The sequence below is a fragment of the Pelodiscus sinensis genome, chromosome 26 (genome assembly GCF_052426305.1).
Source record: "Pelodiscus sinensis isolate ZL-2025 chromosome 26, ASM5242630v1, whole genome shotgun sequence".
Taxonomy (NCBI): Eukaryota; Metazoa; Chordata; order Testudines; family Trionychidae; genus Pelodiscus; species Pelodiscus sinensis.
In genome coordinates, this window is record NC_143077.1 from 13,230,176 (window position 1) to 13,256,279 (window position 26,104).

At 53.9% G+C, this 26,104-nt stretch overlaps 1 protein-coding gene across 1 annotated transcript; it reads right to left on the reverse strand.

Moving 5' to 3' along the window:
• Positions 1-1,931: 1,931 nt before the first annotated feature.
• Positions 1,932-18,881, reverse strand: LOC102457339 (putative methyltransferase-like protein 24). The gene is made up of 5 exons (XM_075908741.2): positions 18,449-18,881; positions 8,975-9,073; positions 8,028-8,170; positions 4,575-4,803; positions 1,932-2,983 (listed from the first exon to the last, which is right to left on the reverse strand). Exons 1-5 carry the CDS (start codon positions 18,704-18,706, stop codon positions 2,666-2,668), a joined length of 1,047 nt encoding a protein of 348 aa, XP_075764856.2. The 5' UTR covers positions 18,707-18,881; the 3' UTR covers positions 1,932-2,665.
• Positions 18,882-26,104: the final 7,223 nt, after the last annotated feature.

Consider the following 26,104-nt stretch of genomic DNA (forward strand, 5'->3'; position numbering starts at 1 on the left):
GACCCTAGCCCGTGCTGGTGGAGGGCAGTTACAGGAACACAGTGGTGCAGCTGACATTTACTAATCAGCTCTAACCTTAGATCCACACACACGCTGTCTCGCTTGCTGTCTTGTCTCCATGGAGACACTGCAACCTTTGCTCACTAGTTAATGGTATCTCAGAACACGAAACTCCCGACGCCGCACCCTTCCTCCCTACACCGCTCCTGCACGCCCTTCCTCCCTACACCCCCTCCCACACCCCCATCCTCCCTACAGGCCCACCGCACACCCTTCTGCCCTACACCCCCTTTCTCCCTACACCCTCTCCCCCACCCCCATCCTTCCTACACGCCCACCGCACACCCTTCCGCCCTACACCCCCTTTCTCCCTACACCCTCTCCAATGCCCCCATCCTCCCTACACCCCCCCCCACCGCACACCCTTCCTCGCTACACCCCTTTCTCCCTACACCCCCTCCCACACACCTTTCCTCCCTATACCCCCTCCTGCACACCCTTTCTCCCTACACCCCCTACCTACACCCCCTCCCACACACCCTTCCTTCCTACACCCTCTCCTGCACACCCAGAGGAAATGGAAACTTGCTCACCACAGGAAAAGCTGTCTCTTTCCTCCCAGACAATTTGCTCCTGAAGCAAGGGAGAAAGCTGTCCCTGTCTGCATTGCTAATAAAGAGGCAAACAGAACTTGGCCCTGCGTGTCCAACATGGGGGCTAGTGTAGCAAGTTACCAGAGTCTCAGAACAGCCATATGGATGTCTTACTCTCTAAAGACCAACCAAGAAAACATTCTCAAGGGTTTTTTGTTATAACAGTGATAAGGACTCTGTCCACAGAGTCCCATGGTGTCCTTGGCAGGGTGCTGCATTGCTGGGCAGGGCAAAATTTGTGCAGTTCATGGCTCTCTGGTGAATTTTGTTCTCTCCTCCTTTCTGCGGTGGACACACACAATCGTCCAGCCCTTAGGGTCACCTGGGCTTGCTTATTTAACAGCAGATTGCTGACTAAATCAGCCAAGTCTCCTGAGAGGTTATGGTGACCCAAGTGCCTGGGTTTCCTGAAGTTATAGTCACACACACACACACACACACACACACACACACACACACACACACACAAATCCTCCTGTATTTAATACCAACAAGAGTGATCTGGGGAACTGCTACTGCAGCAGGAAAGTCAGAGCTCAAAGCAGGAACTCGGCTGCACACAACTTCCTGGGAAAAACACAGTGAATTCCAACCGCAGCGGGGGCTAAGAGCATGCTCCCTTCCCAGAAGTGCCCTGCTCTCATCTATTCTGTTCCGAAATTAGCATGGGAAAGATGCCCATTACCTGCTACCAGATAATGACTATGATTAGGCGGATCGCTACTGCCAGCCGAGATCTAAAGAGTTTGGTGCACTCCAGCAGAGTTTGCAGTTGCAAAAAACAATAGCAATAAAGGGTAAATAAATGACTAAAGAAAACAGTGTTGTCCACCAGGAGAGGATGCAGGCAGAAACAGCTCTAAAGTCATTTATAGAGCCATTTGCTTCTAGTGGGCAGAGCCGAGGGAGGAGTGAAACAAAGTAAGTGGATGCAAACTGCCCCAAACCTTTGTCCAGAATATGAACCTGAACTTTACTCCAGTGAATCCAAAACTCTAAATAGCCTCAGCCTCCCCCCTTCCCGCCTCCCCCCCCCCCCCCCCCCCCCCCCCCCCGTTTTTAAAAGCCATTTACAAATGTGCACTCCCTGGCTCTGGAGATGGGCAATGCCATCAGGACAGCCTAACCCCAGCAGGAGGAACGGCTGTCTCAGGAGAGAGCCAGCTCTCCTGGGTTCTCCAGCTCAGCTTTGGGGACAGCACGTGGGCGAAGCACTACGTCACTCTGCTGCAAGTACGGAAGGCGCTGTCAGGAGAGAGGTGCTCAGGTCCAACTGAATCCGAATGTGAATCGGGCACCGATGCCTTTATTCTTTATTCTGAATATCCCAGCTGATCTGAGCAGCATCAGGCAGACAGGCTGCCGGTCCCGGCAACAGTTGCCGATTCCCTGCCTTTTGCTTCCAGTTGGCAAGTGCGCTCCATGCCTCCAGGTTAGAACGGCTCCCCCAACAACAGAGCATTGGCAGCTCATCTCCCTTCCTTCCTGGGCCGGCTGCGGCCTTTCCTGAGGCTTCAGGGAGCGGGAAGGGTGCAGGGAGATAATGAAAACAGCAGCCGGAAGCATTGCTCTACCTCCTCCCATGAGGCATCAGCTCAGCTTCTTATTATCTGCGCTGCCAGGACCCAACACGCTCCTTGCTTCATCAGGGAGACATGAGCCGGACACGCCGGTTCTTGCGAGTGCTCCCAGCCAGAGCAGTAGTTGGGCCTGTGGGACGAGGTATTTGGTTCGTCGGCGCCTTTGAGTCTCCGGGAGTGGTTTTTTGTCCCTGTTACAGCATCCATCTGAGCAGCCTTAGAGTCACCAGCTTTGGGCCTCCCTTAGCGCTTTCTGGGTTCTTCAGCCCTCACTTGGCTGCATTCCCCATCCCTAGGCACCAGGAATACAAATACCGCCAGGAGTTGGGACCTACCAAGCACCCCCACTCCAAGCTCGGCCAGGAGCCAGGTTTGAAAACACCCAGCCCTACCCTCCCAAAGGCCCATTCACTCAACCCTGCATGCCCCCTGTCAGTACCTCCAGTAGGTGTTGACCCAGCTCAGGGTGTAGGAGCTGCTGGCATTGAAAAGTGTTTTATGCAGGAAGAGCTGCGGCTTGCGCAGGTCCTTGAAGCTATGGAACAGCCGGAACCCTCTCTCCTCCAGTGCCTTCAGCAGGCTGTACCAATACCGCACCACAGCTGCCTCGCTCCCGCTGACCTCAAAGCCGGGCCAGTGGAGGTGGAGGGCGAGGATCAGCTGGTGCACTGTGGCCACGGTGCCGTCCACAAGGATGCTCTCCAAAATCTTCCACTCGGCACTGGCCCAGTCCGCCTCCAACACGTCGATCTACTCCAGAGAAAAAGAACAAGTAAACTCAACTCCTCTAGTGAGCGCTGCCCCGGGACTGAGGCCGCCACGAGACGGGGCTAGGCTAGGGCTGGCCAATACGTCTGAAAACGAAACACCTGGACATGCCTGGGAGGGGTGAAAAAACGAGCCCGGCTGCTCTGAGCCAAGCGCTGCCAACATCCTGGTTCAAGGCTGTTTCCGAGAGCCGAGGGGTTAGCAGGCTGGAGAACGGGTCTGTGTGCAGCCAGAGGCCTGAGCCAAAGCTCCTATTGTCTTCCGCTCAGCCCCAGCGTGCAGTTGTTCTGAGAGGCCCCCCAGCGGCGGGTTAGCAAAGGGATGGATTAGAGCAGAGAGGCTCAGCCTTCTTCATACGGCCCTTCAAAGCAAATTCTGCTCGTGGACGCCTCCCCTCCCAGGCTCCCAGCTGGACCCTTCGCTTTCCTGATGGCAGCCGGAGAGCCCAGGAATGCCAGTGGGCGGCAAAAGGACAAGATGGAAGTACATTCAGCTAAATGTGGCAGAGGTGGACTTGTTGGTAACACCCCCCTATTTTATCTCCGTGCTGTGGATTTCTGCTCCCTGGGATCAAGCTACATGGATCTTTGGTCTGACCCAGTATGGCTGTTCTCGTGTTCTCAGCATTTACTAGGCACAAAGGATCAGATCCACAAAGGAATTTAGGCTCTTCACTTCCAGCCCTGTTGCTGGAATGTTCAGAGGAACTGGGCTCCCAAACGCCATGAAAATTCAAGGGGCATTGGGCACCTGGTTCTTTGAAAAGTCTAGCTCTAAGCTCTCCTCAGGTCACCTTGTACATCAATTCTATCCTCTTGCATATTTGCATCCCTTCCCGTTTTGGTACCTTCCTCAGAATGGCTTGTGGATGGGTTTACACCAAGGAAGACATGAAGTAGTCACTTGAGGTGCAGAGAGGGGACTGGATTTTATCCATGGAGAGCTCTTTGAAACCCTCCGGATTATAGGCGACCCCCGATTTACGACCACCCAACTTACGACCCCCTGCATTTACGACGGCGTATGATGCAGACTCTATGCATCAGTACCCGTGCCAGCCAGCAGTGGGCGGTGTGAACTGGCACCCCGTCAGGCTGGGGCCTTGCCCGGGCCCTGATCAGCACCACTGCAGGCCTGGGACATTTGCACGGCCAGTCCCTAGCAACCGCCCTGCTCCGGCCCAGTGTGGCCTTGGCACGCTGGAGACTACAACTCCCAGGAGGCAAAGTGGGCGGCTGTTTCTCCCACCGCATGGCCTCATGGGAATCGCAGTGGGCGTGGCTGGGAGCTGTGGCTGACTCTGTTACAGTAGCGCCCCGCCTGGTTGTATTTTTAGGGTATGAAATGGGTTTCCAGGAATGGAACCTCCATTTATAACATTGTGCCTATGGGAAATAAGGGTTCGACTTACGACAGCTCGACTTACGATGGTTCTCCAGGGACCAATCAGGTCATAAGTGAGGGGGTAGCCTCTACACAATCCAATAGGGTGTCTCGGTCTAAGACATCTAATGGGCGGATGGTGATGGGGGGCATGCGGGAATGGAGGGGCTGTGTTATCAGATGCCATTACCTTCTTGTGGCCAAAGTCCCGCATAATCTGATTTAACCTCTTGGAAGGGCTCCTCCATCTCTGCGAGGAGGCAGCTGGGCGTTGCTCGTGCCAGTCCAGCCACAACGGATGATGCTGCACCTGTCCTTTATGCCAGTCTGTCTGCGTGTAGGGGGTCTGGCCAAAGCTGTGCACCTGGCACCTCATTTCGCTCATCCGCTGGCTGAACTCGAGGCTCCTTTTGACCATGCTACAAATGAAGGACGGGAGAGAAGCACTCCGCAAAGTTAGGCTGACCTGCAGCATACACGGCTGCAAGGCAAAGCAAGATGGGTAATGTTATGCAAACGGATGCAAAGGCACTCGGTCTGACTTTGCTCCCAGCCCTGTAGTTGCAGTTCCAAGTGGGCGTGTCTTCTTTACCCTTTGTTTTGCTCTTCAGATGCAACGTGTCACTGCACATTGCAAATGGGGTAGCTAAAGGGACTTGCAAAGGGGACAAATCTGAAGAAGCAAAAGGATTTGCAGCAGACAGCAAATCTTACAGGCTTTCCACAACTTTTGCCCTGGTCGGCACATGCTGGTGTGAAATCGTGTACAGCAGTGATTCCCAGAAACCATACCAGTTTAGCAAGTTAAGTTCTTAACTGAACCAGTCAGTGCCTACTGTGCACAGGATCACAGAACACTAGAACTGGAAGGGACATCAAGAGGTCATCAGGTCCAGGCCTCAGAACTCATGGCAGGACCAACCACCATCCAGATCAGGGGCGGACAATAAAATGGCAGCAGTTCACCACGGTTAGCCCTGGTGGATTGCTGCCACTATATTTACCTGCACTTCCACAGGTATAGGTGATGGCAGCTCCCATTGTCAGGGAATGGTGATCTGCGGCCAATAGGAGCTGTGATACCCCATACCTGTGGACGCACAGGTAAATATGGTGATGTGGGTGCCCGCCAGGGGCTAAATCTGGCAGACAGGATCTGGCCCGTGGACTGGTATTTGCCCGCCCCTGATCTAAGTCTTCCCTGAGAGATGTTTAACTAACCTGCTCTTAAATATCTCCAATGACAGAGATTCCACAATCTCCCTAAGCAATTTATTCCAGTTAGGAAGTTTTTCCTAACGTCCAACCTAAACCTGCCCTGCTGCAATTTAAACCCATTGTTTCTTGTCCTGTCATCAGAGGTCAAAGAGAATGGTTTTTTTTTTCCTGTTCATCTTGTTACTTTTAGGTACTTGAAAGCTGCTTCCATGTCCCCTCTCAGTCTTCTCTTTTCCAAACTAAACAAGCCCAATTCTTTCAGTCTTCCCTCACAGGTCATGTTTCTAGACCTTTAATCATTTTGTTGCTCTTCTCTGGCCCTTATCCAATTCCTCCACAACTTTCCTGAAATGTGGTGCCCAGAACTGGACACAAGACTCCAATTGAGGCCTAATCAGCACAGAGTTGAGCGGAAGAATAATTTCTTGTATCCTGCTTACAACACTCCTGTTACTGCATCCCATAATGTTTGAGGGTTGGGGTTTTTTTTTTTTTTGGCAACAGTGTCACACTGTTGACTCATATTTAGCTTGTGGCCTACTATGACCCCGAGATCCCTTTCTGCAGTACACCTATCTAGACAGTCACTTCCCATTTTGTAAATGTGAAACTGACTGTTCCTCCCTAAGTGGAGTACTTTGAGTACTCTGCATTTGTCCTTACTGAACTTCATCCCATTTACTCAGACCATTTCAGATCATTTTGAATTATGACCCTATCCTCCACGCAACCCCTCCCAGCTTGGTTTCATCCTCAGACTTTATAAATGTACTCTCTGTGCCATTATCTAAATCACAGGTGAAGACATTGAAGAGAAACTGATCCCTGTGGACCCCCACTTGTTATGCCCTTCCAGCAAAGCTGGCCCACGCTACGGGCTGACAGGGCTACCGCCTGGGGTGCCCCGTTGTAGGGGGCGCTGCGAGGGGCTGATGGACCAGAGAAAGGGAAAGCAGGTTACATCAGAGTACCTGGCCCAGTTAAGGGTGGGAAGGGAGGTCCAGAGCACTGTTTGTACCAGCATGGCACCCCGTCACTGTGTTGTGCGCTGCTGTGGATTCAAAGCCTCTGTTTTACAGGTCTCAGGTTCAGATACCAGCTCAAACACTATCCCAGCAGGCCTGGGAACTCCAAGTCAGCAACAGTCGTTGGTCACAGCTACTCAGGTGGACACGGACTAGAGCAGCTTCTTCCTCATCTGCAGCTGCAACCTGCCCAAGCTACGCAAGTTAGATGGGAATGAAGCCTGGAGACAAGGAGTTCCACGCAGGCCTTTGGGACATGGTGACAGTGTTGGCTCCAGGCCCTGTGGCTAGTCATGACTCAGGCTGCCAGAATGCACCCAAGAGCCAAGCGGATGGTGTTCACCGCAGCATCTGACTCATGTGCACATAACAGACTTGCAGACAGGGAAGTGGACAGCTCCCAGGACTGGTGATGACTCATGGGGCTATTAACCTCTTGGTGGCCAGTCCCAGGTAACTAGCAGCTGAAAAGTCACTATCTTCAGGCTGGGCACTGGCCTGTGTGAAATGGGATGCTCGCTGATCCTTTTCCATGTGTACCGTGGGAGCTGCTCCTTCCTCTGATGGATCTGGTTCTGGCCACTACTGGAGATGGGATGCTTATTTAGTGCAGGTCTGATCTGGCCTGGCAAATCCCGGTAGAGAAGTTTCCAGCACACACAATATCCCCACCACAATCAGCCCTTCTGTTGGCTGTGTGAACCAGGCCAGGGCTGAGCAGGCCAATGAAGCCGAATTAGTCTCCCACGCCTGCAGAGGAGTCCAGCCGGAGCTGGGATGAGCACATTTGGTGGGTACAATGTACAGAAAAGCTTGCCTGGCAGCCAGCTGTGCCATCACTGTTCTTTGACGCCCGGGGCCTTTGCTTGGTTCAGGCTCATAAAACTGTTGCCATAACCAACACCTAGGTCTAGAAAAGCAGCCTAAGACAGAAGGTTCGCTCAGGAGGCCTCTGTCCCGAGGGACCCAGGACAGCGAGGGAAGATTTATATCTTCTGGAAGGTTTTCCCCTGCCTAGACCTCCTTCCTGTCCTACCTCTGTACCGCCTCAGGCTTCCTGAGGCCCTCCCCAGGTGAGCAGGGTCACAGAGCAGAGCTGATTGGGAAAACAGCCTGAGACCCCTTTCTGAACATTTCTGTAGCTTTTTTCAGAACTTGGATGAAATTTTTCAAACACTGAAAAGCGTCAGACGGGAAAAAACAAACAGGGGTGGGGGGGGGGTTGGATGAAATGTGAATTCTCCACAAAAAAATGTCAAAATGAAAAACTCCAAATCCAAACTATGGTGACCAGCCCTCCAGTGGAGTAAGTATCAGTCCTGCCCCCAGACTGATCCTTCCTCAGCCGCCCTTCCCGTCTCTGTCTCTCCACCCCTGGGAAGCCCATCCACAGTGCTCACCTGAAGGTATAAACCAGGCACTTCTCCTGCGGCAGCTTCAGCCAAGCAGCAGGCATGTGATCTAGGCACACGCCCCACGCCCCGGCAGGGCTGGCTGCGAACGTCTGGACCCCCACTCGACTCAGAGCTCTGGAGCAAGGCAGCTGCAGAGGAAGGGAGAACAAAATCAGCCCCTTTGCTGCAGGAGTGGATTGAGTTCGTCACCAGGGAGTTGGGAGGCATTTGGCCCTCGGAAGCTTTGTTTTCCCGTCATCCCGATCACAACTCAGCTTGGGCTGGTGGTAGCCACTGCTCATCAGCCAGTAGACAGAGGCAGTTCTTCCCCCACCCCACTCCCCGTACCCGCTGCTTCGTTTCTTTGCCAACAAGCCAGCCCCCCCCCCCCCCCAGCAGTTCAGGATCCTCCAGACCCATCAATGCCCCTTCCTCCCCCCCCCCCCAGTGATTCCTCCCAGTCCCTAACGGCATCACAGTAATCCCCCTTTCCCCCTGCCTAGGCCTCCTTCCTGTCCTACCTCTGTACCACCTCCAGACCTCACCAGGCACTCACCACTGCCAGGGGATGGGACTCTGGATGCAGAATGGGATTTTATCTTCCCCACCCCGCAGATCCTGCCCTTCTGCAAGCCACTGGGCCGCTCCTCTCGCCTATAGGCAAGCTGGAACCCAGTCGGCAGGCGCCAGAAATGAGGGCGGAAAAGGAAAGAGCAGAGCAGCCACTGGACGTTGGGGGAGGCAGCAGTTGGGGAGAGGCAGAACTCCGATGCAGGGCACTGCCTCTCCAGACAAGCATCTTACCTGGCTGAAATCCAGGCTCTTTCCCAGGCAGGGGCTGTCCGTTCTCCTCCCTCTCCTCCCCCTCCCCACGCACTCTGATTCTCACCTCTGGGCTGTGTTGTGTAACCAGGGGCAGGCATGGGGACGGTGGGTTGCACTCCGGGGCCTACCTGGGGGGTGCTGATGTACGCAAGGAACCGCTGGGCTTCGCTTTGGAGGGACTCGCTGCCATCAGCCCAGGGCTGCAGGGCCACATGCTGCTGGGTTTTCTGAGGTCACAGAGATAAAATGCACAATGAGTCCAGTGCTGGGAGTGCTGAGGCATGCTGGGAAATGAACCAGCCTCAGCTCCTGAGTGTCTAAGAAGATTCAGATGTGTTGGAGGAAGCTGCCAAGGCACTGAAGGGTTTAATAGCCCAGAAACAGGCTCAGCACGGCAGCACCCCAGCGCCCGGACAGCCAGAGGACGTCCGCTGCTGAAGTGCTAATGCTCCGGGCTGTGCTTTTATCAGCTGCACAAGGCTGGGCAGCACGCAGAGGGGAAACCTCCAAGGACAGCCAAGGGGCTGCAGTCCTCTACTCTGGGTCACTGCTGACCCCACTGGGCTGCAGGGAGCAATGGGTAGTTAAGCCATTAGGGGGCGCTCTGTCCTAGGAATCACTGCTGACCCCAGTGCAGTGCTAGGGGGCGCTGTGCTGCAGGGCGCAATGGGTAGATAAGCCATTAGGGGGCGCTCTGTCCTAGGAATCACTGCTGACCCCAGTGTAGTGCTAGGGGGCGCTGTGCTGCAGGGAGCAATGGGTAGATAAGCCATTAGGGGGCGCTCTCTCCTAGGAATCACTGCTGACCCCAGTGTAGTGCTAGGGGGCGCTGTGCTGCAGGGAGCAATAGATAGATAAGCCATTAGGGGGCGCTCTCTCCTAGGAATCACTGCTCACCCCAGTGTAGTGCTAGGGGGCGCTGTGCTGCAGGGAGCAATAGGTAGATAAGCCATTAGGGGGCGCTCTCTCCTAGGAATCACTGCTCACCCCAGTGTAGTGCTAGGGGGCGCTGTGCTGCAGGGAGCAATGGGTAGATAAGCCATTAGGGGGCGCTCTCTCCTAGGAGTCACTGCAGAGTCTAATGCCCCAGTGCAGTGCTGGGGGGTGCAGTGCTGTAAGGGGTCAGTAAGCCATTAGGGGGCGCTCTCTCCTCTGAGTCAGAATGAATCCAATTGACCCAGGCAGTACTAGCAGGTTCTGTGCTGCTGGATGGGACATTTCTGGTGGCTGAAGAGTGGCGCTGAGGCCCTGGAGGCTCACAGACACTATAAGCTCTTCAGACACATGTCACGGAAGAAGGGCGTGAAGCCACCCTGTGTCCCGGCCATACTCCAACTCAGGTAACTGCACTTCACCTGCCTAAAAATCTCCCTGCCGTTTTACCTGGAGAGGATATTTTAATCTTTCCTTGCTACAATGTCCTTGTGTGGTCCTGCTGGAGGAGAATTGGCTGCTGCGCTCTACCCCAGACCTGGCTGCCCTTTGCCAGGGGATGAAGCAATCCTTTTATAATCGGGGCTGGATCCTACCACCTCCTGCACTGGAGGCCAAATGGGCACATAGGGCCCAAGCCGTGCTCCCACTGAAAGCAGTGGCAAAATTCCCGTTTACATCAATGGCTTGGGACTGGCAGTGGAATATTTTCCACGTGGTAGCAATAGCCAACCCGGGCCACAGGAGAGCCCTGCCGACATGAGAGCTCCCACCTCACCTGCCAATAGGAGTGCAGTGCACAGCTTAGGGGAAACACCCAGACCCCCCTGCCCACCTGAGGGGCTGGCACATATGCTGCAATGAGCAGGAACAAGACAATGGGCTCCAACCACGGACCCCCCCCCCCCCCCGAGAGAGAGAGAGGCTCCAGAGTTCACAGCAGTAGCAGCACCATCACTAATCATGCCACCGGGGCGGAGGACAGTGTCAGGAGACATTGCTGCAGCTGGCCAGGGTACCCCACTGCATGGGGGCGTTCCTGTTGGATCTCTATCCGCAGCGCTGCTGGGGCAGACTGACCTTTGCTGCTAACTGGAGAGACTTTGCATTTCTAGTGTCTCTCACCTGAGGGACACCACACTGTTTACAAACTTTACTTAACCATGTCTTCCCCCCCCCCCCCCCCCCCGAGTTCTCATTATCCCCATTTTCAAAGTGGAGAAACCAAGACCCAGGGAAGGGGAATAAATTGCCCTAAGGTCACCTCGCAAGTCGGTGGCAGAGCCTGGCATAGACCCCCTCCCCCCCGCCAGCCATCTCCGACTCCTAGGGAACACTGTCTCCTGAACAAGCCCTGAAGCTCTCTCCCTCCCAGCATGGGTGGAGAGGTGCAATGCGGGGGAGACAATGGCCCCCTTTCCGCAGGCAGGAGGCTCTGAGGGAAAGTCAGCTACAGCAGGAAAATGGCTCTGCCTTATCAGCATGATCAGCAATAGGCCTGCAAACAGCCCAGAGCTTCCTGCGGCAGCTCCTGGACAGGCAGGCCGTTAATTATGGCCAGAGCCAGCCTCAAGCACAGGCAAACTAATGACCACCTAGGGCCCCACAGCCCAAGCAAGCTGCATCCAGCTCTCAGGTTGGCCCAGCCTCCCTCTGCAGCGGTAGGACCCGCAGAGTCAGTCCCACTGTTATGAGGCACAAAGGACTCTTGGCTTTAACTGGGGTGGGGGGTCCCTTGCTCATGGCTCTGCCCTCCCAGCAATCCCTCAAAGAGCTGCCAGTTCCCCAGGGTGGTACTGCCTGGCAGACCTGATCCTCATCCGCCTCGGGGCGAGGGGGGCTCCGGGAGGTGGTAAGTGGGAGTGTGGTGCTGGGGGGGTTGGGGTGAGGGGCTGATGTTGAGAAGGAGGTGTGCGTCCTGGTGAGGGGCTGGAAGAGAGAGGTGGGTATCGGGGAAGGGTGAAGATGGTGGAATGCTCGGGGTCGGGGAACAGAAAAGTGAGGGGTCGAGTGGGGGTGATGGAGGAGAGATGGAGATGGGGGCACCTCTGGGGGCTGGTGGGGAGCAGGAGGTGAGGGTGCGGCACCGCTGGGGAGAGGTAGCATAGGAGAGGTGGGGATGCGGGCACCCCAGGAGCAGGTGGGAGGAGGTAGCAGAGGTGGGGGCACTGCTGGGGGGATGTAGCGTAGGAGAGGTGGGGGTGGGGCACTGCTGGGGGATGTAGCGTAGGAGACATTGGGGTGGGGCACTGCTGGGGGATGTAGCGTAGGAGAGGTGGGGGTGGGGCACTGCTGGGGGGATGTAGCGTAGGAGAGGTGGGGGTGGGGCACTGCTGGGGGGATGTAGCGTAGGAGACATTGGGGTGGGGCACTGCTGGGGGATGTAGCGTAGGAGAGGGGGGTGGGGCACTGCTGGGGGATGTAGCATAGGAGAGGTGGGGGGGACACTGCTGGGGGTCAGAGAGGTGGGGGGGGCACTGCTGGGGGATGTAGCGTAGGAGAGGTGGGATGGGGGCACCCCAGACTGCTGGGGGCAGGTAGCAGAGCAGCAGCGACCTGGCCTGGCACCGCAGGCCCTTCAGGACTCCACCGGTCCCCGGTCCCCGTTTGGCTGGACAGGAAGTGCCCTGGGTCCCCTGAAGGGAGGCTGTGATTCATGGGGCTAATATCTCCCTTTGATTCTCTAGACACAAAGGGGCTGGGCCCAGCCGAGCTCAGCAGCCTTTGGGATCAAAGGGCAGGAGAGGGGCACCTGAGTGCTCAGCAGGTGAGAGGGGCACCGACCCGCCGGCTGGAACCTCCCCCCGCAGCCGGGGGGGGCTGGGGGCTGGACACTGAGCACTGCCTGCTGGAGCCGCCCGGGCTGCCAAATGAGCTGGGGGGAGGCTAATCTCCGCTCTGATTAGGCTGAATTCCCAGCAATGGAGGTTTCTCCTTTTTTCTCCCCCCTCCGTGATAACAAATAATAATATAATCCCCTTAATCCCTTCCCCGAGGAGCCAGCATTCCGCGCAGAGACAGGAAGCACAGAGCTTCTGCCACCGCTGATAACTCCGACAATCTGGCCGATGGAAAATGCTGTCCTTGGGTTGCATTTACTCCTCGGCTGAAGATCTTTGCCCTTCCCTCTCTGAGGACTCACCAAGGCCCCCTCTCCACACGTCCCCAGCCCCTCCCTCACCACATGTTCATCAGGTTGTTCCTGGTCCCTTTCTCCCTCATGGGAGGCCCTGCCCAGGCTGCCTGGAACCAGAGCCAGAATGGTATTTACCAGTCCTGTGTCTGGGCCCTGACTACCCATTGACATAGCACTTTCGCCTACTCACTCCCAGCTGTCACTGGCTTCTGCTGGCAAGACAGACCTTGGGGCAGCACAGTGGACAGCAGGAGGAACTGACTAGAGGCTAGCAGGGCTGTACCAGATTTAAAACAAACCAAAGGAAGTTTTTCTTCATGCGGCGCACAGTCAACTTGTGGAACTCCTCGCCAGAGGATGTTGTGAAGATCAGGACTTTAACAGGGTTCAAAAAAGAATTAGATCAATTCATGGAGGAGAGGTCCATTAATGGCTATTAGCCAGGATGGGCAGGGATGGTGTCCCTTGCCTCTGTTTGTCAGAGGCTGGAAATGGATGACAGGAGAGGGCTCACTTGATGGTTATCTGTTCTGTCACTCCCTCTGGGGCATCTAGCATTGGCCCCTGTCAAAAGACAGGACACTGGGCCAGATGGATCTTTGGTCTTATGTCCCCTCACTGGACACAGCAGCCACCTTGGAGTCAGCCCTGCCATTTCCCACCACTCAGCGACACAAGCAAAACCCATATGGTACCGGCCAAGGCCCCTCTACTACACACACCCAACTGCAGCCTAGCACACAAACCCATACGCCCTGGTTCCAGAGCCCCCTTTGTGTCCCATCTGCCCCACAACCACGAAGAGCTCAACGCAGCGCCCCGCTCTCCTCACTAGGATCACGCTCCCTCCAGAGCCAGGAGCTCCGACTCTTCAGTCCTCTACTCGAATCTCTAAATCGCACTCCTGCCTCAAGCCAGGAATAGAACCCAGGCATCCTGACTTCTTCCCTCCCTTCCTCCCTATCAGTTCTGGTGTCTGGATTTTGTTTGAGACAGTGGCTGCGTACAGCATTGAGCGCGCACGCAGCACGTAAATACCACCCTCCTCCCCCATAAAACAACCTTCACTTTTATTCCCTCGCTTTCCTTTTCCCTTGCTTTGCTGATCTCAGCTCCGCCGGTCTCCAAAACAGCTTTCAAAGTTACTGGAGGGTGGAGACCTCTGGAAGCTGCCCCCAGCTGTGTCGGCTTTCGGTTTCCCTCCCTCCGATGCTAACAACACGACAGCGAGGGCCACGTTTCCAAAGCCTCACACAAAGGAAGAGCAGTGCCAAACGCAGCTTCGCAGCAACTGCACCCCCCACCCCCACCTTGGCGCACACGCTCACTTGCTCTTGCAAACCAGATGCCCAGTGCGCACAGGCAGGCACATGGTGCGGGCGTGTTTTGCACAGCGCTCCTGCTAGGCAGGGCTTGGTGCATTTGGCCCTGGTTAGTTCAAAAGGTGCCAGGCTTAAAGGAAGGGGCTTAAACGGCTCCAGGGAACAGGAACAGGCTATTGAGGTGGCTGGTTTAATAACAAGCAAAAGCAGCAATGAGTGAAAGTCACTGTCCTCTTTGGTGGCACATGAAGTGACCTTGCCGAGCCTTTGTCCAGTGTCTGCCAGGGAACATGTACCTCCTAACGCTGGGAGGCCTGGCTGAAAGCTCTTGGTCTCAGGACTGGAGGCTAAAGGAGTCCTAGAAAAGGGTTCTCCCTCCTGGGTGTGACATTCCTGGCTGTGTGGGGGGGAGTGTGTGCTGCTGGGGATGGGTGACCCCCTGGGAAGAGCAGAGGAGGTTGGACATGGCACCTGCAGGGAGAATTCCCACCCTGGCAAGGGGAAGAGCCCAAGGTTTGGAAGAACCTGAGGCTGTTCCCATTTCATTTACACAGGCACAGGCACCCCCCTCCCCCCACATGGGCAAGGCCCCGGCTTGTTTTTAGCCCTCCTAGCCTATCACTCAGGAAGCCAAGGAGAGGTCATGGCATTGCACCACCTCTCCGGAACGCTGTCCCCTCCCCCGCAGATACCAGGGCACTTCCTCCTCTCTGAAAATCGCCCTCAAAAGCGACTCTGGGATTTAAAAACAAAGGGAAATGCTTCCGCTAGCAGCACATACGCGGGCCACAGGAAGCCCTGCCACAGGGGGGTGGCTGAGGTGAAGACTTGGGCGGGGCGCACAAGGGGAAGGACAGCTTTACAGCTCGTCACAGGGCCCGGATGGCGTGAGAGGGCTGGGCATCAGCAGACTCAGTCTATGCACCGCTATGCAACTGGCATGCTGGGCAAGGCAGTGCCGCTCCTCTGTGCCTCGGTTTCCCCATCCATAAACCTGGAATAGGAATTCTCTAGGCCATGGAGCATTCTCACCTGGAATTCTCTGTAGAATGGGCAGCTCCTGAAGTCTACAGCTAACTTTCTACTCAGATAACGCTCCCTGTGACATCAGTGGGAAGTTGCATGCACAAGGCAAAACTTGAAACCTTTCAGGCTCCACCCGCTGATGAACCACGGTGCCAGATTTGGTGGATCACAGCTCTGATCTGGCACCACGCCTTCCTTTTCTCTTCAGCCTGTGATTCACATGCAAAGTGTCTGGTGGTACCAAGTATACAGGATGCAAGGTAGGAGTAATGGCTGTGTTTTCCAAAGCCATTCATTTGAACGAGAATCGGGCGGCCAAATCTCTGTGGCAGCTTTGAAACTTTTGGCCGGCATCTATTGGGATTACACGCGAGGTTGCATGTAGCATTATGAACTGGCTACAGTGTTTGGACACCCTCTACTGGCTGAAATCAGAAACACTAAACGGTGTCATAGTCTCTATACTGATAACAATTAATGAAGATCCTCCAATCCCAATCGGCGTTAGACGCAGAAGGGGTTGAATTCTATCTTCAATGCTCCTGCAAAGTGCTGAGTTGCCCAGGTGTGGCTCAGAGACAGCTGCAAAGTCCTACGTGACTGTGGTTTTGTGTGTATATCACTCCCTCCCTCGTGCCCAGGGTGTGCAAAATCTCAGAACAGCATGTGTTCATACATGTTGGAACACCCAGGCACAACAGGGTGTCTCAGGACACAGCAGCCTCCACTCTGAATTCCTTCACTGAGGCGGAAGTTAGACCTTGGACATAGCTTGAATGCTGTTTTATGTTTAATTCCCCTCGTCTTGTTTAACAGTAATCTTCAATAAAAGCCTTCAACTGGCATCACATCCAGTGCAGGGGCTGTGGGGTGAGGCAGTCGCTTTAGCAGCGGAAACCTATCCATCCCCTCTCTGCTGCTGTTGATACAGTACCAGTCTGAACCCGCGGATAGTTAGCCTGAAGCTCTCAGCCGGCACTGGTACAGACACGGCTGGTAGTTTTAGATGTCTGGATGACGCAGACAAGAACAGTCAGATGGAGAGGCTGCAAAACCCACACAAAAAGCCTCCCCCAGCCTTCCAGTCACAGCAACAACCCGGTTCATCCCTCTACTCCCACTGGGTCCCCTGCCACCGGTGGCCAAGTATGTGTGACTAGCCCTTGTAACAGAGGACCCTGTGTGTAACAAGGTGTGTGGGGATGTGTGTGTTGGACTCTATGTATAACAAGGTGTGTGTGTGGGGGGGGACCCTGTGTGTAACAAGGGGTGTGTGTGTGTGTATGTGTGTTGGATCCTGTGTGTAACAAGGGGTGTGGGGATGTGTGTGTTGGACCCTATGTATAACAAGGTGTGTGTGTGTGTTGAACCCTGTGTGTAACAAGAGGTGTGGGTGTGTGTTACTCTCTTCAACAGAAGACAGTGCTAGCACGTCTCCAGGAGCGGTTGCCTGGTGTGGGTAATATGGGATTGTGAGATTGCGTGTGTGCACATGACTGCAGATTGGTCCGTGGACCGGGAGTGTGTGTGAGTCAGGACTGCTGTGTCGCTTCAACTCTGCCCTCCCTGCAGTCATCCCATGAATTTCCACCCTAATTAACCTGCTGGAACTCTTTCAGAATCCTTTTCCCCTTATGGACAATTTCTGGGTTTCTGTGACTTTTCTCAGCCTTTCACGCTCTGAATGGATCAGGCTGCTCACTCTAGCAGGCCTGGACTGGGGGGGGGGGAGGGGTAAGGTACAAAGGCACCCTCCATGGTCCCCCAAGCAAGCATGCTCCCGCAGACCAGAGGAAGGCAGGAACGGTGGGTTGCCTGAGCCTCTCTCCCCCATACTCTGCTCACCCAGGGGAAAGCTAGGGCTGATCTCCCTGCTTACTTGGAGGACCTCGAGGGTTGATTTCACACCCTTGTGGTCCACATTTACCAAAAAAAGCACCCCCCACAGAAATTCCTGCATACGGGCCTCCTAGGGTGGAGGGGATGGGCTTCCTGGAGGAGCAGAGTGTGGGGAGGAGGAGAGGCAAATTCCTTCTTCGTTCCCAAGGGAACAGAAAAGTTTGAATCATGGAAAACTTGCACCCCCCCCTCCCCGTTTGGCTCTACGCACCCTCCAGCCAGAAGCTCTGCAGCAAACCTGATAAGCCTCATTATAGAGAAGCTCTGCCCGTTACAAAGGAAGCAAAATTCCTAGTCTCAGCAGAAAGAGGCCTTGCACCAAACCAGGACAGATCACAGACCCCCCTACGGAAGGCAACTAAACCAGCCCCAAACGTGTCTTTCCATCCTGGCGGTTGGTTCCTGCTTGCTGCAATGCTAGCAAGTAAGTCAGCACATGTGCAAGGATCCACCCGGCCCCATCCAGCAAACCTTCCTGAAGGCAGCTGCAATTTCATCCGAGTCTCATGGCCAGCGTGCAAACACATCTCTGCACAGGTCGGGGGGCTGCAGAAGCAGACCTCAGGTTGAGGCCATTCCAAGCCCACCCCCCAAATAGAAGGCCAGGATACAGAGCAGCACAGACTCCCAGCCAACCCCTTCCTCCCCTGCTGCCCATGGAGATGCCAGTAATCACTGAAGTATAAAATCCAGGCTGGGGCTGATTAACCTCAAGGCCACTCATTAACCAGTCCCATTGCAGCTAGCCCTTCGCATAGGAGCTCTGGTCCCTGGAGCGGTGCCAGTCCATCACCCCCTGACTCCTTTTGGCTTGGGCCCTTCCCCGCATTAAATGCAGCCCCTTCCCCAGGTACCTCTGAATCCCGTTCATCAGAAGCAGCAAGCAAAGGGAGAGAAGAGAAGGAGATTTAGTGGGGCCCGTGCAGCTCTCCCCAAAGCAGCCAGCCATCCTCCCTCCCCCTCCCCGGGGGGCCAGTGAGCCTGGCAGGGGAAGGGCGCCAGGAAAAGGAAACAGGCTCTTTGCGATCCAGGGGAGGAAGAGAAAAGGGCAGAAAGGCAGGAGGGGAGGGGGCGGTGCAGGCGGAGGGGGGGGGGAGGAGGAGAGCCAGGCAGGAGAAGGTTCGTCTAGTTAAGTGCTTGTGAAGGAGGCTAGACTCCAGGGTTGCCAACTCTCCCGACCGGACCCATTTGTGGCAAAGCCGTCCGGCCCGGGAGAGCTGGGGAGCCCCAGACACCCCGGGGCTGGGGGGGGGGCGGGCAGAGGGGGGGGGGGGGCATTTCCTTACGGGCTGTCCGAGGGTCTCGTTCTCATCCTGGTAGCGCTGCAGGGAGCCCGGGCTGTGCCCGGCCGCGGCTCCCGTCCCCTCGTGGCGGGGGGCGGCGCTGCCGGGGGCGGGCCGGGCGGGCCCCCCCCGGATGGTGATGATGGTGAAGGGCCCCGGCTCGGGCCCCGGGCGGCCGCAGCGCAGCAGGATCTGGCCCAGGCTCAGCACCCAGCAGCCCAGCAGCAGCAGCCGCAGCCGCAGCGCCGAGCCGCCTCCCATGGCTCCCGCGGCCGCCGCCGGCTCCTCCACCTGCGGCCCCGGGACCCGCCGCGGAGGAGGGGCGGCCCCGCTCCGCGCCCGCCGCCGGCGTTTTCCTGGGCTCGGGCTCCCGGGGGGCAGCTTGACCCGGCTCGGGCTCTGCCCAAGCGGTCCCACGCGGGGAGCCCCCCACAGCCTGCCCGCCCCTGCCAAAGGCTCAAACCCACCCGGGACCGCCCCATGCCCTGCATGGCCACGCTGCGCCTGTGCCAGGAACCCAAAATCCGCCCCGTGCCTTGCCCGGGCCATGTGCCTCGTGCCTCAACCCCTGCCAGGTGCCCAGCCCCACCCCTTGCCCTGCATGGCCATGCCTGTGCTAGGATCTCAACCCCTCCTCCTTGTCCTTCATGGTCATGCTGCTCCTGTGCCAGGAACCCAAAACCACCCCATGGCTGCCCCATGCCATGTTTGTGTCCTTCATGTCCATTCCACGCTCATGCCAGCTGCCCCAATTCCACCCCATGCTCTGCTAATGCCAGCCCCATGCCACGTGCCCAAATCCACCCCATCCTCTGCCATGTGCATGCTGCACATGTGCCAGAAACCCCAAACACCCCCCCACTGCTCTCCCCATAGCTGTCCCGTGCCATATGCACCAACCCCGTGCCCTGCATGTCTATTCCACACCCATGTCAGGTGCCCAAACTCAACCATCACCTGTGTGTCCATTTCACACCCATACCAAGTCCCCAGATCCAACCCAAGTATGGGCATATGCAGCTCCAAGCTGTTTCACGTCTATGCTAGATGGTGCTGGGCAAAGCCATGATGGTCTGTGATATAATTTGACAGCCCAGTCCCTACTGTTTTCTGTCCCCTGGCAATGCTGCCAAGTGGGCGTTTCAGGAGGCCCTTGCTCATGGGGCTCCTATCCCAGCAGAGACACATGGAAATGCTGGTGGCCTTTTTACTGCCATTCTGTGTGGTGTCTGGACTGTTGGATACCCCCGCCCTTCGCACTACTTCAGGGCTATTCAACACGTGGCTTGTGGGTCACATGTGGCCCACGGCGCCGGGCCACCTACTTGCCTCATTGCTGGAGCTCCAGCGGCAGCACTGGGCTGAGCACTGAGCTGCACGGTTTTGAGCCAGGCCACGTGCGCGTCAACATGTGTTTTAGTAGTTAAATTGCTGAACTGTCATTGCTCATTAAAAGTGCTGTCATATGGGTGGAAATTGGGTAAATATTGCATTTTATTAATATCAGCAGATCTGACTTAAATGGGGCCTGCATGTTGTGTAGTCTTGCCTTAATCTTTGTGTTCATGCCCGTCAGTATCAAAGAAGCTATTTGCATATATTTGCAACTGAGCTTAAGTTGCGGCCCTCTGCATGTGCTGTGGGTATCATTGTGGCCCCTGGGGCTTTCAAAGTTGAGTAGCCCTGCACTACTGGATCAGTGCTTGTACTCTCTGTGACATGCTGTACTTTGAGGGAGCACCCTGTAACCCCCATAGTCCTCATCTGTATATAACTGTGATCTTGTATACAAAGTATGTCATGTGAGGTGTCAAAGGAGAGATTATGATTGGCTGAAGCCCGCAATGGTACTCTCTAAATATATAGAACAAGAAACAATGGGCTTAAATTGCGGCAAGGGAGGTTTAGGTTGGACATTAGAAAAAACTTCCTAACTGCCAGGGTGATTAAACACTGGAATAAGTTACCTGGGGAGGTTGTGGAATCTCCATCTCTGGAGATATTTAATAGTAGGTTAGATAGACATCTACCAGGCATGACCTAGATGGTGCTTGGTTTTGCTATGAATGCAGGGGACTGGACTTGACCTCTCAAGGTCCCTTCCAGTTCTAATAGTCTATGATTCTATGCAGTTGTAAATTATGAGATTGTTTTGGATGGTTGTCACTAAAACATGTTGTAAGTTGGGGAATCAGCCAGATATTAGATGCCCAAGACAACAGCAAGGAAAATAACCACCTTTTGGGTGGGTATCAAACAACCATCAAGAACCAGTGTCCAGAAAGGGAGCTACAATGCAATGACACATCTGCATAAGGCCACACCAAGGGAATTGCTCAGCCTCACCCGGGGACTCAGCAATGCCCACCAGACATGCCAGGACTTGTGTTCCTCAAGCACATGGGACTGAGAGAGTAAAATCGAACACAGGGTACTCACGTTTTGCCTTTCTCCTGCCCCCACCTATGCTGCAAGCAAGAAGGACACTGAGGCTACATCTAGACTGCAGGCTTCTTGCACAAGAAGCTTTTTGCAAAAGAGATCTGCAAAAACTTCTTGCGCAAAAGCGTGTCCACACTGCAAAAGCGCATTGGAAAAGCGATATGCTTTCGTGTAAGAGAGCGTCCATACTTCATGGATGCGCTCTCACAAGAAAGCTCTGATTGCCATAACAGAATGGCCATCAGGGCACCTGTGCGTCTTTCGATAGGCTGTTTTTGAGCAAAAAATCCCTGTTTCCTGTCCACACACACCTTTTTGTGCAAGAGCTCTTGCACGAAAAGGCTTATTCCTCGAAGAAAGAGGAATACCTGTACTGCAAAACACCCTCTCTTCTTCTGATTTACTGTAAATTTTCTTGTGCAAAAATGCGCTTGCAGTGTGGATGCTCCACGAGTTTTTGTGCAAAAATTCTGCAGTATAGATGTAGCCCAAGAAGAAGACAACAGAGGAGACTGGCCTAGGTTTAAGGGTCAAACCTGTATATTAAAGACTGCAGTATCCAGTGGGGCGAGAAAAACTACTTCCTGTAGTTGTAGCCCAGTCAAATAAAGTTGAGAGTTTAGGCTACATGCTTATATTTTCTTTTGGTAACTACTCTCACTTTTTGCTTATCATTTATAACCATTTAAAAGCTCTTTTGTAGTCAATAAACTCGTTTTACTGTTTACTCTTACCCAGTGGTTTGCCTGCTAAATCTGCTCAGGTTTACAAAGGCTGGTATATATCCACTTTCCATTGATGAAGCGGTGAACCAATTAATACGTTTGCATTGCTTATCTTGAGCAGTGCAAGATGATGTATTCCTGAGAAGCCAGGCCGGGAGCTTCACGGATCTGGCTGTTGCCCGGCTCTGTGTGATCATGAGCAGCTCTGGGTGTGGGGTTCCACGTGCTGTTATGCTGAGTGATAACCAGGCCTGGAGGGGTTTGCTGCTTGGCACTAGCAAAGCATTGTGAGAGACAGCCCAGATTAGTGATCTTAGGGGACACAGCGATCCCACAGTCCCAGGGTTTCCCCCAGGGATCCTGTCATAGTCTCCCACTTCAGTGTGGTGGAATCTTTCCTACAGAGCGTGAGTCAGTGAGGCACCAAGTGGGGGAAGGAGAGTGTATACTAAACTTCAGGCCTTGCAGCAATGGAGGGAGGGGGGGCACTTACATGGATTTGCCAAGGACCCACATTTCTCAGGACAGCAGCCTATGCCATGGACAATTGCATTGCCATGCCTAGCCCCTATCATGGCCAATCAGTGGTTATTCCTTACCCCATCCATATCCTGTAGGGCCCATCCCATCCCATACAACGCTCACACTCTATATAGTTCATACTGTGCCACCCCCCCATTACCAAACATAGATTGATTTCTCATGGGTCCATCACCGCGGTATCTGAGCATCTGACCACACCAGCACAAGGCCTTCTCAAAGCCTTGTTCATGCTTAGGAGAGTAGTGCCATCTCCCACTGATCCAGCTCGTCACAAAGCTAACCTGCTTGGGCCTGAAGAAATGCCGCAGGGTCATTTACCTACATGGTCTCTTGCCTTATGGAGAGGTAGTGTGGTCTAGTGGACAGATCATCGCACTGGGAGTCAAGAGACCTGTCACAACTGCAACATAGGCAGTCTGATCTAGTGGCCAAAGCAGAGGTCAGGTCAGAGTCCAAGCCAGGCCAAAGGGCAAACCGAGAGTTGAAAGGTAGGAAGTGTCAAGATACCCAGAGATCAGAAGCAGAAGATAAACTCAAGAGCAGAACCGCAGATTGATAATGAGCAGGGCTAGGGATGTTAAATATCGGTTAATTGAATAGTCGATTATCCTCATGAACTTTTATCGGTTAGTCGACTATTCTATAGTTCCCTGTCTGGGAGGGAGGGGGGGTCTGAGCTCCTGGACCCAGCATGAGCTGGAACTGAACCAGGCTGCCTGCCCACCTTGCTCCTAATACGCTAAATGCAAGTCGGGACTGAGCTGGGCTGCTGGCCACCCTGCTAAAAAATGTACTGGCAAGGGGTGGGGGGGAAATGCGTGTAGTCTATAGCAGTAACCTATAAGCTTTTGCTTATCAGTTAATCAACTATACTATTACACCCCATGGCAGGGTAGGGCAGGATGCCAGCAAGTCAAGCCAATGGGGCAGGAGCCAGGAGGCTCATACCCCAAAGCAAAGCGAATCTCACTTCCTTAGACAGCTCCGGATGACTGTGCTGGGTTAAAATAGAGGTTGTGGACCAATCAGGGCCCCCAGCTTTCTACCAATCAGCTCCCAGGACTGGGATCTGCTCTGAGTTCATTTCCTATTCCAGCAGTAGCTAGCTAGTCCCAGACTGAAGCCTGCTAGCTGAGTATAGTAAAGCAGGGTTTAAGCCCCATAGTCCCTGGCTTCAAATGTTAGCTCTGTTGTGTGACTTCAGACCAGTCACTTGCCTTTTTGCTATCTTGCCTATTTATAGAATGTAAGCATGGGGGTGGGGAAGGGGGCAGGAGAGACTTTTACCATGTACAGCGCCTAGCACAATGGTTTGGGCGGATAAGCATCATTCAACTACAAGTAACTATGATAACGGTTTGGTTCTCAGCTCCCCCCCCTCCCCCAATGTTCCAAGACAGACAGGCTGTGTCTAGACTGGCCAGTTTTTCCGGAAAATCAGCTGCTTTTCCGGAAAAACTTGCCAGCTGTCTACACTGGTCGCTTGAATTTCCGCAAAAGCACTGACTTCCTACTGTAAGAAATCAGTGCTTTTTGCGGAAATACGATGCTGCTCCCATTCGGGCAAAAGTCCCTTTTGCGCAAAATTTTCGCGCAAAATTTTTGCGCAAAAGGGCCAATGTAGACAGCTGAGATTTGTTTTGCGCAAAAAAGCCCCAATTGCAAAAATGGCGATTGGGGCTTTTTTGCACAAAAGCGCGTCTAGATTGGCCACGGACGCTTTTCCGCAAAAAGTGCTTTTGCGGAAAAGTGTCCGTGCCAATCTAGACGCTCTGTTTCGAAAATGCTTTTAACGGAAAACTTTTCCGTTAAAAGCATTTCCGGAAAATCATGCCAATCTAGACGTAGCCACAGTTTTCAAAGACATCAACATAACCCCAGCTTGAATCTGGACTCACTGCTCTCACAGGGTATGTCTACACTACCCCGCTAGTTCGAACTAGCGGGGTAATGTAGGCATACTGCACTTGCAAATGAAGCCCGGGATTTGAATTTCCCGGGCTTCATTTGCATAAGCGGGAGCCACCATTTTTAAAACCCCGCTGGTTCAAACCCCGTGCAGCGCGGCTACACGGGGCACGAACTAGGTAGTTCGAACTAGACTTCCTAGTTCGAACTTCCGTTACTCCTTGTGAAATGAGGAGTAACGGTAGTTCGAACTAGGAAGCCTAGTTCGAACTACCTAGTTCGTGCCCCGTGTAGCCGCGCTGCACGGGGTTCGAACCAGCGGGGTTTTAAAAATGGCGGTTCCCCGCTTATGCAAATGAAGCCCGGGAAATTCAAATCCCGGGCTTCATTTGCAAGTGCGGTATGCCTACATTACCCTCCTAGTTCGAACTAGGAGGGTAGTGTAGACATACCCATAGAGATCAATATTCTATTTTTAAATGATGCTATTCCAATTCATTCATGCATCTGCCACATGTGACTCTTTCAACATCCAAAAATCTAAAGCTGTTTTCAAGTAGCCCCTGCTTAAATCTTTGTATTCCATTACACATGTCTAGGAGCGGCGCTGCTAGGCGAGACTGGATTATGCTGATAAAAAGACATAATGACCAAACCAATCAGCAAAGCTTTTTTTGCAGCCACATGACTGGTGCATGCTGCTTTGTGGATTTCACCAAGTCTTAAAAATCAAGCTGTGGTTCAAGAAAATCAGCTCCGGCCTTTGAACATTTTTGACCATTTAAAGTTAGAAGAATTCTGCTGTGAAATCAGCCCTTTTAAATGCTCGCAGCTTTAAAAGGGCAGTGGCAATAAGCGGCCCGTGGGCTGGGTTAGCCCTGGTGAACTGGCAGATGCTTTATTTACCTTTGCAGCCACGGCTACAGCCACTCGCATCTCCTATTGGCTGCAGTTCATTGTTCCTGGCCAATGGGAGCTGCAGGAAGCACCATAGCCTGGGCCACGGCTTCCCGCAGCGCCCAAGAGCCAGGAACAGGGAGCCACGAGCAGCCGGACCTGTGGATGCATCTGGTGGCAGGCCAGGGGCTAACCCTGGTGAACCACGTCCAACCTGTGGGCTGCTTATTGCCCACCCCTGCTTTAAAAGTACAATAATAAGCATCTTCACACTTGGTTTAAGTCTCAGATCTCAATGAGGTCTACACAACACACCAAGACCACAGAGCCTAACATTGGTCTTTCTCTCTCTCATGGTACGTGAGATTGTTCATTGGCACATAGGAAGGATTCTTCTCCCCCCCCCCAACGCTAGTAGGTAAGATACAGCTGAATGAATTTGTCTGAAACGTTGCAAAAATAATAACAAAGGGTAACCTTGGGGCTGAGCCCGAGCGTGGGACACTTCAGTACAATAGGAATGCTTTCCTTGAGAAAATTAGGCCTGACTGAAAAGAGCAGTTTAAAAGGAAATGAGAACTTAACCTTAACTCCTACAGCATAGGACTCTGTTACAAGGGCAGAGAGGGCCTCCTGAGCCCTCAGAAAGCCAGTAAATCAGGGTAGGATCTGCCATCTTTTTAATCAAATTCACAATTAGCCATTATTAGACACCAGGGCCCAAGGCACAATAGCTCTGCACCCTGTGCAGACATTTACATCAGTGCAAAGGGAGTGTGAAAATGCTACCAGTTCAAAATGCTGTAACGTTTATGCACCATCTTTACACTAGTGCACCAAGCGATGCACTGAAGCCAACAAGGCAGGGGTAGGAACAGAGAGCAGCAGAGCATAGAGCTGGGGGCCAGGAATGCCAGAGTTCTCCTGACAGTGACTCAGTGTGAAACCTTGGGCAAGGTCTGGCTACCCCATGCCTCAGTTTCCCCATACATAAAATGAGATTTGAATGACACTTAGCTACGTCCTGGAGGGGAGGAGAGTTGGTTAACATTCTCCATGTACTTTGAAGGACAAAAACATTTGCGCAGTGCTAAGTGATAGCAGTGAGAGCCCCAGCCTGCAGGGCCATCTCTACCAATACACA

Excerpts from the sequence above, each read along its gene's own strand:
- LOC102457339 (XM_075908741.2), bottom strand. The coding sequence starts at position 18,706 with ATGGGAGGCGGCTCGGCGCTGCGGCTGCGGCTGCTGCTGCTGGGCTGC. Across the intron at positions 9,074-18,448 it reads ACGAGACCCTCGGACAGCCC|AAAACCCAGCAGCATGTGGC; the intron begins GTAAGGAAATGC and ends CTGTGACCTCAG. Across the intron at positions 8,171-8,974 it reads CGTACATCAGCACCCCCCAG|CTGCCTTGCTCCAGAGCTCT; the intron begins GTAGGCCCCGGA and ends CTTCCTCTGCAG.